The sequence below is a fragment of the Amblyomma maculatum genome, chromosome 1, assembly GCF_055883805.1.
Source record: "Amblyomma maculatum isolate TAMU_Amacu chromosome 1, ASM5588380v1, whole genome shotgun sequence".
NCBI classification, from domain to species: domain Eukaryota; kingdom Metazoa; phylum Arthropoda; class Arachnida; order Ixodida; family Ixodidae; genus Amblyomma; species Amblyomma maculatum.
Genome location: NC_139344.1, coordinates 328,474,294 through 328,488,478, shown reverse-complemented (window position 1 = coordinate 328,488,478; position 14,185 = coordinate 328,474,294). Strand labels below are relative to the sequence as shown.

The 14,185-nt window shown below is 44.8% G+C and overlaps 1 protein-coding gene across 1 annotated transcript in view; it reads left to right on the top strand.

Annotated features, from left to right (window-relative positions):
• Positions 1 to 13,725, top strand: part of Tmhs (Tetraspan membrane protein in hair cell stereocilia) — a 135,231-nt gene extending 121,506 nt beyond the window's left edge. The window contains exons 2-3 of the mRNA XM_084587072.1: positions 2,292 to 2,537; positions 10,121 to 13,725. Of these exons, the coding sequence (XP_084443198.1) occupies positions 2,292 to 2,537; positions 10,121 to 10,353 (479 nt within the window). The 3' untranslated portion in view covers positions 10,354 to 13,725. The remainder of the gene's footprint in view (positions 1 to 2,291; positions 2,538 to 10,120) is intronic.
• Positions 13,726 to 14,185: the final 460 nt, after the last annotated feature.

Here is a 14,185-nt window from a genome sequence, read left to right as displayed (position 1 = left end):
GTTCATGAGTAATGGGACAAAATTCGCGTTGTTCCGTTATAGCCTATACATTTCTGAAATAAATTATTCGTTAAACCGATTCTGCTAACCCGAACACGTTCCCTATTTTCCGCTTGCTTTTTTTTTTACTGAATATATTCCAATTTCGTTTGTGAAAATCGACTTGCGCAGTGCTCTGTACATGCGGATATGTTTAATTGTTCTCCTATCTTCGCTTAGTGACTACAATCTTCTTTTGTACTCAACCGCACACAGTGTATTCCAGGTAAACTGCATCAGCCTATTTAAAACACGAGAAAAGCTTTATCGTTCTACTCAGAGGACCGAAGTCGCGCTCGCCCAAATTACTCGTCACCATCAGATCGCGCGCCAATTCTGAGAGTAAAAGTTGGTCCTTATTTCCTGTTTCGAACTCGTTTAAGTGTCCACGATTGTGCGCAGTAAATGTCGCGGCGACAACGTAGCGGTTGAGGCCCTATAACGGACACGAAAGTGTCCTCTAGTACTTCTTTATTGAAGTCGGTTTAAATATAGAGCATGTCCGCCGGACTACAAACGGACGTGTCGTATAAAGGAGGAAGCTCGTTAACCGCAAATGGAAGCCTCCTTCCCTCTGTTGTTCGCTCTTAGTACCTAATCCAATGCACAGGCGGAATGAAGGAAGCTCCGATCTCTTTTCCGGCAGCGTCCGCCGAATGCGTGCCATCGATGGTTCATTACAGAGCGCCCCCGATCGTATCGGAGCGTTCGCTGCTTGCCGGTCGAATGGACCGTTTAATGGCCGCAAAAAAACAACAACACAACGCTAACCGAAGTTAATGCTTAAGGATGATTGAGCTCCGTGCCCAGTTATTAGCGCTTTCTCTCGAGGTAGCTGTATAATGAATCTGCAGTGCCGCGCTGCTGTGGGCGCGTTCTATACTCAGGAAGGCGAGATATAAGGGGGGTGGCTGCACTTGGTTTTCCGCCTAGTCCCCTGCGTGTGAGTTATCTATGTCAATCGACGGATGAGTTCTGATCAATGTGGCCACTTTGCATTATTTTTGTTTTTTGGGTAAGGAAAAAAGTGAAAAAAACAACAACAAACGAATCATCTACGAGACAAAGAATAAAAATATTTGTGGCTCGTCACGATGGTTTTTCTTCTTGTGATCTCGTAGGGATAATGTGACACCGGGAACACGAATACATCAACGAAATTGTTGGTTGTCTGTTTAGTTATCCTCGAAAAGGGTCCGTTGATAACTGAACTATACGTGTTCAACCTCAACTGGGGGCAACACGTCTTTGGAAGAAGCATGGGCATGAGAATAAATCGTGCTAATATGATCGCTTTATTCATAATTACAACTTTTGCCTCACATATCTCTCACATTGTTCGTAAAATTTTAGTTGCGTTGACGTGGAGTACATAAAAACACATAACATCACTCTTTAATAAACAGGTTCGCAACACACCAGGGCACTGACCTTTTCAGCGAACAGAAAGGGAATATTTTAGTCTTAGTAACTCGCGTTTTTGCAATAACATTCTGATATATACTCAGCTGAAAGGCACTGATTGTTTCCGGCCAAGGTGACCGTCTTAAAACAAGGCTGAAATGCGAAACTAACATTTTCCGAGATATGCCTTCTCGTTAAAGGACGTTAAAGTGGAACAAGTGGCTGTGATTACGATACTCGTACCTTTGAAGTTGCGAAGTATGTACGATTCATTTTTCAGTGTTTTTTTTTTCTTTTTTTTTTACTCGCATAAAGCAGAGTTTAAACCAGAAAGATGAAGCTCGTTACACTGGCCTCAATGTATCGAATATATTTTGCCCACCTTGCTTTTTGTTAATATGGCAGCTCTGTCAGAAATGACGTTTGCTTTCAAAGGGACACACTGCTGCTCATTCTTGTCACCATCACACTGTAGAGAATGGCTCGTAGCCACATGCGGTATTCACCAGAGTGTGCCGTGTCTTCTTCTGTGGTTACACTTTTTTTGTGCTGTCTTATTTCCAAGTATGAATCACCAACTAGCCCATCACCATGTTTTATCAGAGTTTTACCGTTTTACTCATTGCAGTAATAAGAATGTACCTAGTGTACCAATAATCAAGAAAGGAGTAGAAGTAAACATGTCAAAGATAAATAAGATAACGTGAAAATTGAAAGAGATTGCAAAATGATGATTATAAGAAACTAATAAATAGAATAAAAGAACTGTAGAGGTAATAGTCAACTACATGTGCAGCGTCGTCTTATCGCTTTCTTTTTCTCTCTCTCTCTCTCTGTGGATCACGCAGCCGTGTGCATGGTGATCGGAGTGCTGACCTTCCCGGCCGGCTGGGACGTGTCCGTGGTGCGCGACGTGTGCGGACCCGAGGCCGGCGACTACGACCCGGGCCAGTGCGGAATCCGCTGGGCCTACATCCTGGCCGTCATCGGCGTCGCCGACTGCGTCGTGCTTGCCGCCCTCGCCTTCGTTCTGGGCACGCGATACGTCAAGCTGCTGCCCGACCAGTACATCTCCAACGGATCCGTCTACAAGGGTACGGTATACAAGCGTGTCTTCTATACTTGGCGGCACGCACATGAGTGCCTACTGCGAGCCAAGTATCGCGTCGCCACGCTGGTACACACTAAATAATACAGGTGTCGCCACTACCGGCGCATTTCGCAAGAAAAGCGCGTACGTCGAGATCGATCTTCGGGTGCGGACCATCTACCACAAAACGAAGGCAACCCCCGCCCCGCAGGGGTGGCGCAGTGGTTCCGGCGCTCGACTACTGTTCCCAAGGATGCAGGATCAAATCCCGGGCTCGGCGGGATTTGATCCTACTTTTCGATCGAGGCGAAAAGTAGGGCGCCCGTGTGCTGTGCGTTGTCAGGGCACGTTAAATAACCCCAGGTGGTCGAAATTTCCGAAGCCCTCCACTATGGCGTCTCTCATAGCTTGAGTCGCTTTGGGACGTTAAACCCCACAAACCAAACCAAACCAAGCCTTTTGCTGCAAGGACATTATTAAATGTACTGACGGGAAGATTTTTAAATGCAAAATTTTCAGCGATAAATTCGCATGTTGCTGTTAGCTCGATAGTGGACACATGCTAACATAGCCAGGGAGAACCGGATATGTTCATGCACACACGAAGAAAACAGTAATTGGATGGAGTTGTCATCACTGCCCCTTTACTATATTCGATTCGCATTGAGTTTGATTCAGTCACTATTCGATTCGTATTCGATTCAGCTTTAAGCAACGATATTAATTCGCTAATGATCCTGTTTTTAAAACCTGTTATTCGGACACTCCTACCGATATTAGCGCGCTACGAGCATGTCTGCACTGACACCAGACAGAGCCCAAGTAGCTACCGAACTTTGATGTGCTCCCTCTCCACATTGCCGATGGCCGTGCAGTAAACCATTTTGGTAAAACCTCACGATGGATAGCCCACCCCGCCGATGCGGGGCAAATACAAAGCGCGCTAAACTGGTAGGAATAGACTTTCCGGATCGTATGTTATTCGAATATAGCCAGTACTATGACTGTCATGACACTAAGCTGTAATAAAATAAACTTACAGACAACCTTCCTGCAAAGTATGTAAGATCAGGGTGCTTACAAGAGCAAAAAAGAACCCTCTCTTAGCAACACCCAGCACATGTGGATGCAGTTAGGAGTTTATTTTGTGTCCCTTTATTTATAAGCGACCATGGTAGAATCATGACGGCGCCACAGAAGTTTGCCACATCCTCCTTCTGATCTTTATCCACCTGGAGAAGATTACAGTACCCCTTCAGCAGGCTACGGCAGCTCCATAACCAGATCCAGGCGACCGGGGGCTGAGTGCCACCGCCTTCAAATATGCCCTGCAGAACACGCTCACTAAGTACTTTAGAAAACATGTATAGTTTGCTGTATAGCTGGTGCAAGAAATGCATGGCTCGTGACTTCAGTGTTATAAGAAAAACATACCTTCGAAATTATACGTCTTGTCAATATAACGTCCCTTTCTGTACGTGGCGCGCCGTCTAGCTCAGTGTTTTTTTATGTAGGTATAAACGAGGTTTTGATACGCCACTGGTACAGCTGCATTTTGACGAAGGCTAAACAGTGAGCACGTGTAATGAGATTTAAATATACGTTAAATAATCTGATCTGGTAGATATTAATTCAGAGTCTTCCGCCACTGCTGTGCTTTTTTGAATCAGTCCATCTGCAACACGTGCTCTGTACGTGTGATCAGCTATCATATAAAGTGATGAGAGCTGTTAGGCCGAAGCTACAGGCTGGTTATACTTTTTTATTCGAGATGTTTGCCACTATAGGCACAGTGAAAAAGGGAAAGGGAGGTGGGGGGAAAGTTGGAAGGAATGCAGGCTGGTCTTGTTTAAAAATTCGCAGAAGTTCCCGATAAAGCAATTTTCTAGTGTCTACTTGCGATAGTCGCATTCAAGGTCTCACCGCAGGCCTACTTTCCTTAGGAAGCGTTTTCTCACAGAATTCGTAGCTGGGCAAGTCCCAGGTGTTTCATATCACACATTTCCGGTAAAGCACCACAATGCGGGAGTTTGTCGGTCACTTGCAGCCGTTTGCCACGCCACCGATGACGGACAAACATAATTACCTATACTTAATTGTATACCTAATTATACACCTTTACAAGACTACAGTGTACAACGAATTTTGTTTTATATTTATTAATGATATCGCAAAACTTTCCTCCGAAACCATGTCCTGTGATTATTTCGTTCCAGACCTTTTGCAAAGGCCCGCCTCTTGCTGGGGTGTTATACGTGTGATGTTCTAGGGGTCCTGATGCGTATGCAAGATAAAGGCCGCTGCCCCCTACGAAATGTAAAAGCGGCTATGGCGTTAGCTAATCGAATCTGTACTCTGTTCTGATATCCTTGTACGCGTGAAGGCATCTTGCGCTCAAAAATTTGTTTATTGAGTGCATACAAAACCATGTAACTAAGCAGTCAGTAACGAGGCTACTGAGAAAGCGAACACACATTCGGTATATATCAATGATGACTTTGAATTAGCCGAAGTCGCTACTGTCCATGAAATGCAATGCGAAGTGCAGCCTGAAGAATACTGTTATACTGCTTTATAGCTGTCCTGTTAGTACGCAACATGATACTCGCCACAGCATCAGGGGTGCATGTTGCTCCTCTACGCACCAAAATGCTTCACTATAGTCGAATAAAGCTTAAGTCTACAGTAACTGCCACATACAGTTTACCCGCGACACGAAGTAGTTAGCTGTTAAAGCGTTTCCGGTTACCTAAATTAAAAACTAAGCATCAGAACAGATTACCAGCACATCAATCCGATGCCTCTGTCTTCTTAAGTATAACCAAATTTCAAAAACTTATTTTTTTTTATTTTTTTTACTGTTTAACGGAGTAATACACATGCCATGTACCATAACTCAGAGCTACCAATTGCCGTTTTCTTAAGTTGTTTCCTACTATAGACGAATGTCACTGTTATGGTTTTCTTTTTTTCTGGCGTATTTTGTAAAATGCTTGCACTCTAATATTAGATCAGGCGCTGTCGTCGCTTCATAAGTGCCCATTAGTACTACAACCCAGTACCTGAGGCTCCGAGCAGCAAACTGCAATGTGGATGCATCCTTCAGCAGCGAAGTCCCATCTCCTTCATTGCAGTCCAGATGTGGAAGGAGCTGTAACAGCCACACGAAATTTAGGCCGGCACGTTGCCAATGTACTTGGAGGCAACGCTTCACTGGTTAGCGAAAAATAAAATAAAAATAACAAAAGCGGCCCTCCTGCGATCGACCTATAGGCGCCTGTGAAGCGAAGCGTTTCGTGGGTGACCCAAAGAAAAACGGCTGGGAGACAAGGCTCCGTCCGTACACCCGTCGCGCTAAAATGCGTGCAGTGCGGCTGAAAGTACACAGCGGTCGTCATGTGTATAGTCACGGACCAAAATTGAAAATTATTTTTAACTTTCATCATTTACACAGGTCAATAATGACAGCTAACGGTACGCTGTGCAAGGCATTGGCCGATCACTACTCCTTCGCGCGGGAGGTAACTTCTGAACCCGGTCTCTGATTTAGCCTACATTAGTTTTGACCTTCCCAGTACTGCATTGGTTTAGGGAGAGCACGTGTTTGACTCGAGCTCTTGACAGGCATGTCTTCGCTGTTTCTGCGAACCACTAAATTTGTTCGTACTCTGCCCCAAGCTGTATAGCATTGTGTCTCTTTTACCCACGTTCGCTTCGTCCCGCTCGTATATTGTTATCTCCTACGCGATTTTAGCCAAACGAGGTAGTCCGCGCCAAGCGCAATTAAGTTTCGGTGCTAAAGGAACGGAGCAACTCGAGAGCCAGATGCCGAGAGGATTGGGGAAATGACCGCTTGCCGCTTGTTCAAAATGGAGTTCCCATAGGCAGCTTCCAAAAATAGATTATGTTCAGAAAAACAATGCAATAGTGTGGTTGACAGTCTCTAAGCAGGTAACACGGAAAGGCTGTTTCTGCGAATGTAGCAACGCGGACGACCTTATTCGGGCCTACGTCATGAGTGGCGGACATATGCATATGTTCGCCAGTATTAAATCCGTATCATAGAACATAATGTGACGACGCCAACTTTGTGTACATATTCTTTGTGTGTGTGTGTGTGTGTGTGTGTGTGTGTGTGTGTGTGTGTGTGTGTGTGTGTGTGTGTGTGTGTGTGTGTGTGTGTGTGTGTGTGTGTGTGTGTGTGTGTGTGTGTGTGTGTGTGTGTGTGTGTGTGTGTGTGTGTGTGTGTGTGTGTGTGTGTGTGTGTGTGTGTGTGTGTGTGTGTGTGTGTGTGTGTGTGTGTGTGTGTGTGTGTGTGTGTGTGTGTGTGTGTGTGTGTGTGTGTGTGTGTGTGTGTGTGTGTGTGTGTGTGTGTGTGTGTGTGTGTGAGAGAGAGAGAGAGAGAGAGAGAGAGAAAGAGAAGAGGGTGAGATAGATATGAGATAGAGAGATGTCGGTCACTATTTGATTCAGTCGACTAGGCGTCAGATTAAACAGAAATTACAGCTTCAAGTGAATATACTTCTCAGTCTTCCAGCGTTCATAAGCCCGCTTGCAAGCATTTTCTGTACATCGCATATAATAAACACTATTCTCCGTCTCGGTCGATTTTCACGCTCCGTTCTTGGCCGGCATATATGGTGTTCAGCTCCTAAACACAATTATGGTTGTGCACTCGTTATGGAGGTGGAACCAAAAATAGCCCAGGGGCTGGGATATTGGCACATGCATTGTAATCGCCTAATGTGGAGTGCCTCAGCATGTAATTTGGCATGCTGGAAAAAGAAACCTAAATTCTCTATCTACCCATGCAAAGGTGCTTGTAAAGCGATTTATTCTGGGTATTTTTTGTTGTGGCGCTTCAAATTTCCCAGCTGCTGTGCAGCAGAAATTTAATAACACCGTAACCGACACGTTCTAATTAAGCCGCAACATGTATAGGCGCCAAGTCCTAACACGGTTAGGCGGTAATGGTTACTGGGTTCTTATGGGTCAAAGCAGGACGATGGGCTTGGAGCGCGCTACAGTTGAGGGCTTCGTTTTAAGTTCGACAATAAACTTGGGCTGCAGCAATATTTTATTACAGTAGCCTTTCTCAATCGTGCCTGCACCGAAAAGTGCCGTCAAGCCACGCGAACTCACGCTCAGTACCCGAGCACCAAAGCAGCAGTATCCATGGGGCCACCACGCCGGGCCTAGGCGAAACCTTTTTCTTACGCATGTGCTCTTTGACCGTAGGTTAATGCACATGTACAAACAATAAATGTTTCGTCAATCGCCACCCACCAGTGCGGCGCCCCTACTTGGCGAACATCCGGGCACTTTGCTCGCCAACAGTTACCATACATACACGCAGCCGGAGTTGCTATTTATAGATCATTGAAAAAGAAAGGAAATGTTCAAGGGGCCGGCTACCCGATTAAACGGCAGAGGCGGAGCAGCCCCAATGCGCCATTGTTCGGAAGAGAATGAATACGCGTGCTATTTGTAACGCCGAACCCGACTCGTATACACAGCTCTCGTTTCTGCACGCCTTTTGTCCCATAGCGGGCAGTCATGAATGCATGAGACAGTTTTGCTTCCTGACGCGTGATGGCCGTTCGGGGGCGCCATACTTGTGCCTGTGAATGCCGGCAGCAGTTACGCGTTGCCATGGCAGCAGGTAACACGTAGCCGGCCACCCTTTGTGCTGCTGTCGTGTCCTGACATCATCCCTTTTCTGAGAGCCACCAATATTCTTACTACGCAGTGAAATATCGTTAATGCGCACTTCCGGTTTATTCGAAACGTTGCTTTTCACCTCGTCACCGACTAACTCATACTTTGCAGTACTGAAACGAATTCTGTACTCTTCCGGCTCAATATGGCGAGAGTGCTGTACAAAATGAAAAATAGGATAACAATGTTTAGGAGCGAGGATAGGCCGTTTAATACTTATTTACGGGATAACACTAAGTATGTGCGAATAGCACTTGTTTTAAGGCCGAATCGAATGCGAATAGCCTACCTCTGCTGCCGAATCGACTATGAAATTTATACTTAAACACTTTGACCGAATTTGATTCGAATACTTTGGTGATACTGTTCGAATTTTCGAAGAAAAAAAATGATAAAAGAATGCACGTGCGCAGTTGTCAAGCGCAGATGTCGAAAGACGCAGCATCGATCTCCACAAGGGGAACACGCAACATGCAGTAAGCTAATTAACTTTATGAACGCAGTGCCATACTCAGGAAAATTGTATTTGGGACTGATAACGAATGCGGTCAAACTAGCATCACGACCTTATTGATGCTGAGGAGTTTGACCCATCTGCCTGGACCTGATGAAACATGCCACACAAATGGCAGGGCTTACCGCTGCTCGGTAAGCCCTTCTGCAGTCGCCTTCACCTATATATATATATATATATATATATATATATATATATATATATATATATATATATATATATATATATATATATATATATATATATATATATGCATATATATGCGCCAGATAATGCAACGCTTCAGCGTTCGCAATGAAGAGGTGCGCGCAGCATGTGTCGAAATTGTAAAATTGTGCCGCAACAAGCTGCTTTCATGGTTAAGCATGGTTCGTGTACGTTTTGAGCTAACCTGCTATGGATAGCGGCGCGTCACTCAGAACCCATGCTTAATCGCCACGTCAGTAAGGCCCAGTGGGACCGGGAATTCAGTGGCTAGAATGTCAAGTAGATTTTATGTGTCACTAGAGTCCATGACTTATCGCTAGTGCGCAAAAAGTTTACAATCAGCGCATTAGTCACTTCTCTTCTCATCGAAATATGGGCGCTGTGCTTAAACATCAATGTACCTCGCATGTACGTACGCAAATAAAGCTGTCGCAGTCACGCATATACGTATAACTCTTAGTAAGTGAAAAATTAAATGCCCTCAGTATCTTGTCATTATCCGTGTCGCCGTCGACATCCTCAGCATCAATCGTAGGACAGTCGCTTCTCACATCTTCCCCGAATTAGCCATGCCTTGCGTCAGGTAGAATCACTCTATAGGGACAGGCGGTCGAATATGTTGACGAATCTCACAAGATAAAGTAGATTTGTAATACGGGAGTAATTACTACCCAAGCGCAGCTACCTGGCTACAGAAGGAAAAAATGTAGCTTTCTCGAAAACTTAGAAGACCAGGACCAATTTTTCTTTAACTACGAAGTTTATGAGAAATCTGTATAGCTTTCTTTGTAGCCGTGTGGTTGCGCTTTGGCGGCAGTCTTTGGTTATTACTCCCTTATTATAATGACAGTCACAGTATTGAACGGACCTACAGAGGCCCTTCGGCCACACCTTACTGCATGACTGAAATATTGCGAGCATGCATGGGCCCATGAACTAAACAGACAAGTTAGAGTAGTGAACACGGCACATCAATATGAGACTGGATCGTATCTGAAGACACAAATCGCAGTATTAAACACGTAAGACCGGCATGAGCACTCAGACCAAACTCTCAGACCAATTCTTTTGCCGCGTACCTTGGTTTCATGTCTAGTCACCTCAATTCAATGTCTCTTGTTTCTCTCTCTCTCTCTCTCTCGGCGCAGGGGAGGTGAACAGTGCATTCATGGCAGACAACCAGTCGACAGCATCGCGCAAGTCCATGAATCTGCAGCCCGTGATGCTGATGCCTCAGCCTGGTGGAGGACTGGCAGCGCAGCACGATGCGGACAGATTCTCCGAGTATTCGCATCGGACGACGCGCTCCAAGAGCGGCCAGGCCGGTGCCCCCAATTACCGGTCCGAATATTCCACGTCCATGCACAACTTCCAGCTGTGAGCCACGGCTATGGCGCCTTAGCGCCGCTGCCTGACAGTGCACCATCATCGACGGAACGACCTCAGTGACACGTGTGTACGCCTAAGGCGCTTTGAAAAAGGAACTCGCCGACGCTGAAGAGACGCTCACTTTGTGGGCCTCTCTGCATAAGGCAGCCGCATCATCGACAGCACTGCTATTCCGGTGAAGACGAGATATGTTACGACCGCTTTAAACCAATGTGCTTCACCTTCGTCGACAGCTTGTCTACGGACCGGATGTCTTGTTCATCTTTTATCACGACACGGCCCGCGTGAAAAGCAGTTAAAGAAGTGATGAAATAAATATTTTAATGGCCCATTTGGACTCGGTGAAACTCGGCCTAGTCCTGGAAGCAGGGTGAAGATTGCAAGATTGCAACTTGGGGCTGTTCGTTGGAAAATCGGAGTCGACGAAGAATGCGGGGCGTCGCTCTTAGGCGTCGGCTTTGTGTGCTCTTCGCAAGTGCCTCTTTCAAGCCCGATGTGTCGCTGACTCAGCATTCCAGATGCCTGTGATCACCGTTTCTGAGGGTTCTATGGCCTTTCTATGTATTTCGTGCGCGGTGGCCGTCATGTTCTGGAGATTGTACGCAGCGTCTGTCTGCGGTGTGCTGTCGGGTACCCGGACCTTGAACTGAGGGATAAGGTCTCGGAGTGAAAACTACCCCGGACTGATCACCCGTTTGCGCGCCCGACTAATGGTCTGCGTTCTGTTGGCTGTTCAGTGCTGTACTAATTGCAAGCACCGCGGAGGAAATTAGAAGAACGAAAGGCGCTCGTCCGCAATCCACTTCTGGTTGGATTGGCCCGTGGCGAAGGACGCCGCTGGTAATGAAATGCAGTATCCGTTGCAGCCGAAGTGCGCTCAACTGAGTGTTTAAAAACATGGTTAAGCTAGAGAGACAAGTAAAACTGACATTATATTATGGATAGTTTATCTGTCATGGGGGTCAACAAGCAGAAGCAGCACAAGGCTGAAGTTTCTTTTGGTGTGAAAGGTTTTTTGATAAACTGATAACTCAGCATGCGATGTCTGATATCAATATATGGTTTGCTGCACCTAAATCGGAAGACGATAAACAATGCGCTTTTGACAGAAGCCTCGCAGCAAATTAACACAATATGCGTTAATTGGCGTGGTCAATATGACAAGATGTTCCACACCACCAGGTAGCTTACAAATGACGTGAGAACATTAACTTTCTAAACAGCTATTCATTCTGTCGACGTATACCAAGAGCAAGGTACACTGAGAATTGCGTAAAATCAACGACTACTTATCACGTGATGTTCGATACATTCAAGTATGTTGATGTCCACAGAACCTTTTAAGGGTGCAGAAGTGCAGCGAAGTCACACAGACTAGTGGTTCAGTAGGTGCAGGTAACAACTTTTAAGACGGAATTTTCGTTTGTACATAACAGGTTCCCAGACCCTACTATGCAAATAACGGGCAGTCCCCATCCTTTAAGCTGCGACGGCAATACGTTACTGCAAAGTTGTAGCTGCGTTTAAGCATGGTTAGGTGGTACATTAAACTAGCAAAATATAAACGAGCCATCACCATATAGTGGATGAACGGAAAGACATTCAGAAGCCTAGAAAGGTATCGCACTCTTTTTATTGCGCGAAACAACAGGCTCTAAGCTGCGGTCATGAGTGTGTCATTCTCAGCAGCTCCAATAAGACGCGGATGCAAAGTTTTTGGGTTTTTTTCGCGGTAGTTTGCCGCAATGGAAGCGTGCATTATGTTCGCTAAAGAAATATTATAATAATTGTTATTTCGTGCACTTCGGCAATTCTCATCCTGCGTGCGGTTGTGTTTGGATGCGCGAAGTTCGGTGTTACCACATTTGTGTTTTTCTTTGAAATGTCTACATTCGGAAGAGTGATATTACGAACCTTCTTATGATATTGCTGGCTCCATGTCAACACTGTCAAAGCGTACTTGACATCGAACTATCTTTAAAACCCCTCAACGAAATAAATATCAGTGTCGCTGCTTTCAGCTAGAGGGCGACACCAAGCGTGAGGGTGCTGCTGAATATGTAATAGATGCATGTGAAATGTTTGCTAGTATATGTGTTTGTTTATTTCCAGTCGTGTGAGTGCGTGTTAGTGTGCTTGGCATATATTACGGGAGTATTTAAAGAAAACAGACGACTACAAAAAATGTGATTCTGTCAGACGTCAGTAGAAGCAGACAAGTACTTGTCAAATAAAAAAAAGTTAATTAAAGTTAGGCAGAAAGTGCGTTCATATGTTGCAAGTATATTTGGTTCCACATCGAAGTATACCATACGCGTTTCTGTCCACGGTAATGGAAGGAACTATAACCGGGCGATAAGCTCCAGCGCTCGATAAATTGACGTAAGTCACGATAAATTTGTGTTCTTGTTCACCGACATTAAGCTTTATAAATATTAATAAAATGTAAAGCATTAGTTATTCGGTTTTCTTGGAGGGAGCGCCTTTAGGCTGCAGTTGTGAGTGCATATTTAGATGCTTATTTATTGCGGATTTGAGTAAATTGTACATATACTTCCGCTTTATGGACATATTACTTATGTTTTGTGAATGAAAATGTAACTTTATCAGAAAGAAATTATGTGTACATTGTCTTTAAAAGCAGTACTGCACACCTTTAATGTAGCACTCCGCGTAAAAGAGAATACTGTTTCTGTTTGAATAATCTCTGTTTCTCTGTATGTCGTTCTTTTTTTGTCTTCCACGTGTGTTGTTGAATGTACTTCGCTACGTACTTTTCCCTAGCTCCAGTTTCGACAGCTTCTTTGTGAAAGTATGTGTGCTTCTACTTACATACCTTCCCACTGTAAAATAGCACATCACATTACTGTTTAAATATGGACTCTATGGCCATAGTAATGCCAGAAAGCCAAGCAGACTTTAGCAATGTTTTAGACTCTAAGACTCAGTTTCACTTGAGCTTTCTTTTTGACCAATTTTTGGCATCGTTGTTTGTGTCGCCAGGTGCTGTGCTGATGGTATTGTGTGTATTTAAGTGGCCAAAGTATAGCGTTACAAATAGACCTCGTGGTCACTTTTCGGTACTGTTTCGCCGAAGAAATAATGATCAACTATGTACACAATGCATGGGTCGCTAAGAACGGCTGAAGACCATGAACATTTGTACTCAAAGAACACTCACGCTCACGTGCACACACAAAATGAAACAAGGTGCGACCAAGTTCGTTGTTGGTGATCTACCAGCTGCATCTTCCAAGAACATAAGAGTGTGTATTATTAAGGACGTGTGTGTTCGGTTGCGCTTTTTATGTATACTAATATACCCTTCTGCGCTGTGACCTTCAGAATAATAAAACAATCTACAGCTGGAGGCGTTCAGGCTCGTTCATAAATGATGGCAAAACATGCAGTTTTCAAAGATGAGATTCCTAAATAGTAATGAAGGCTGCATTTTGTCTTCAAGAAATGTCACAGCGTTTTTTGATTTCATATTTCATGTCTTCAATGAAAGGTAGTGAACGACAAAAAAAAAAAAACTGCTGCTTTTGCTTGATCTGGTGCTTTTACGGTGCTTTTACCTGATCCTGATTGATGTCCATTCACGTCGCTACACTCATAACCATTAATCTGTTGATTTTTGCTTCCAATATCTCGCACATGTCTCACACCACGTTATGCGAAAGATCACCCGACATTGATGAAAAGCCGCGCATTAACCAAGCCATACAAACGGGTCTGCGGGGCCGAAGAATAGCGTTCTGACACTGGATCCAGAGGTTCTGGTAAGTTCGATTCCCATCTTAAAGGAATTAACCAATGGGCAG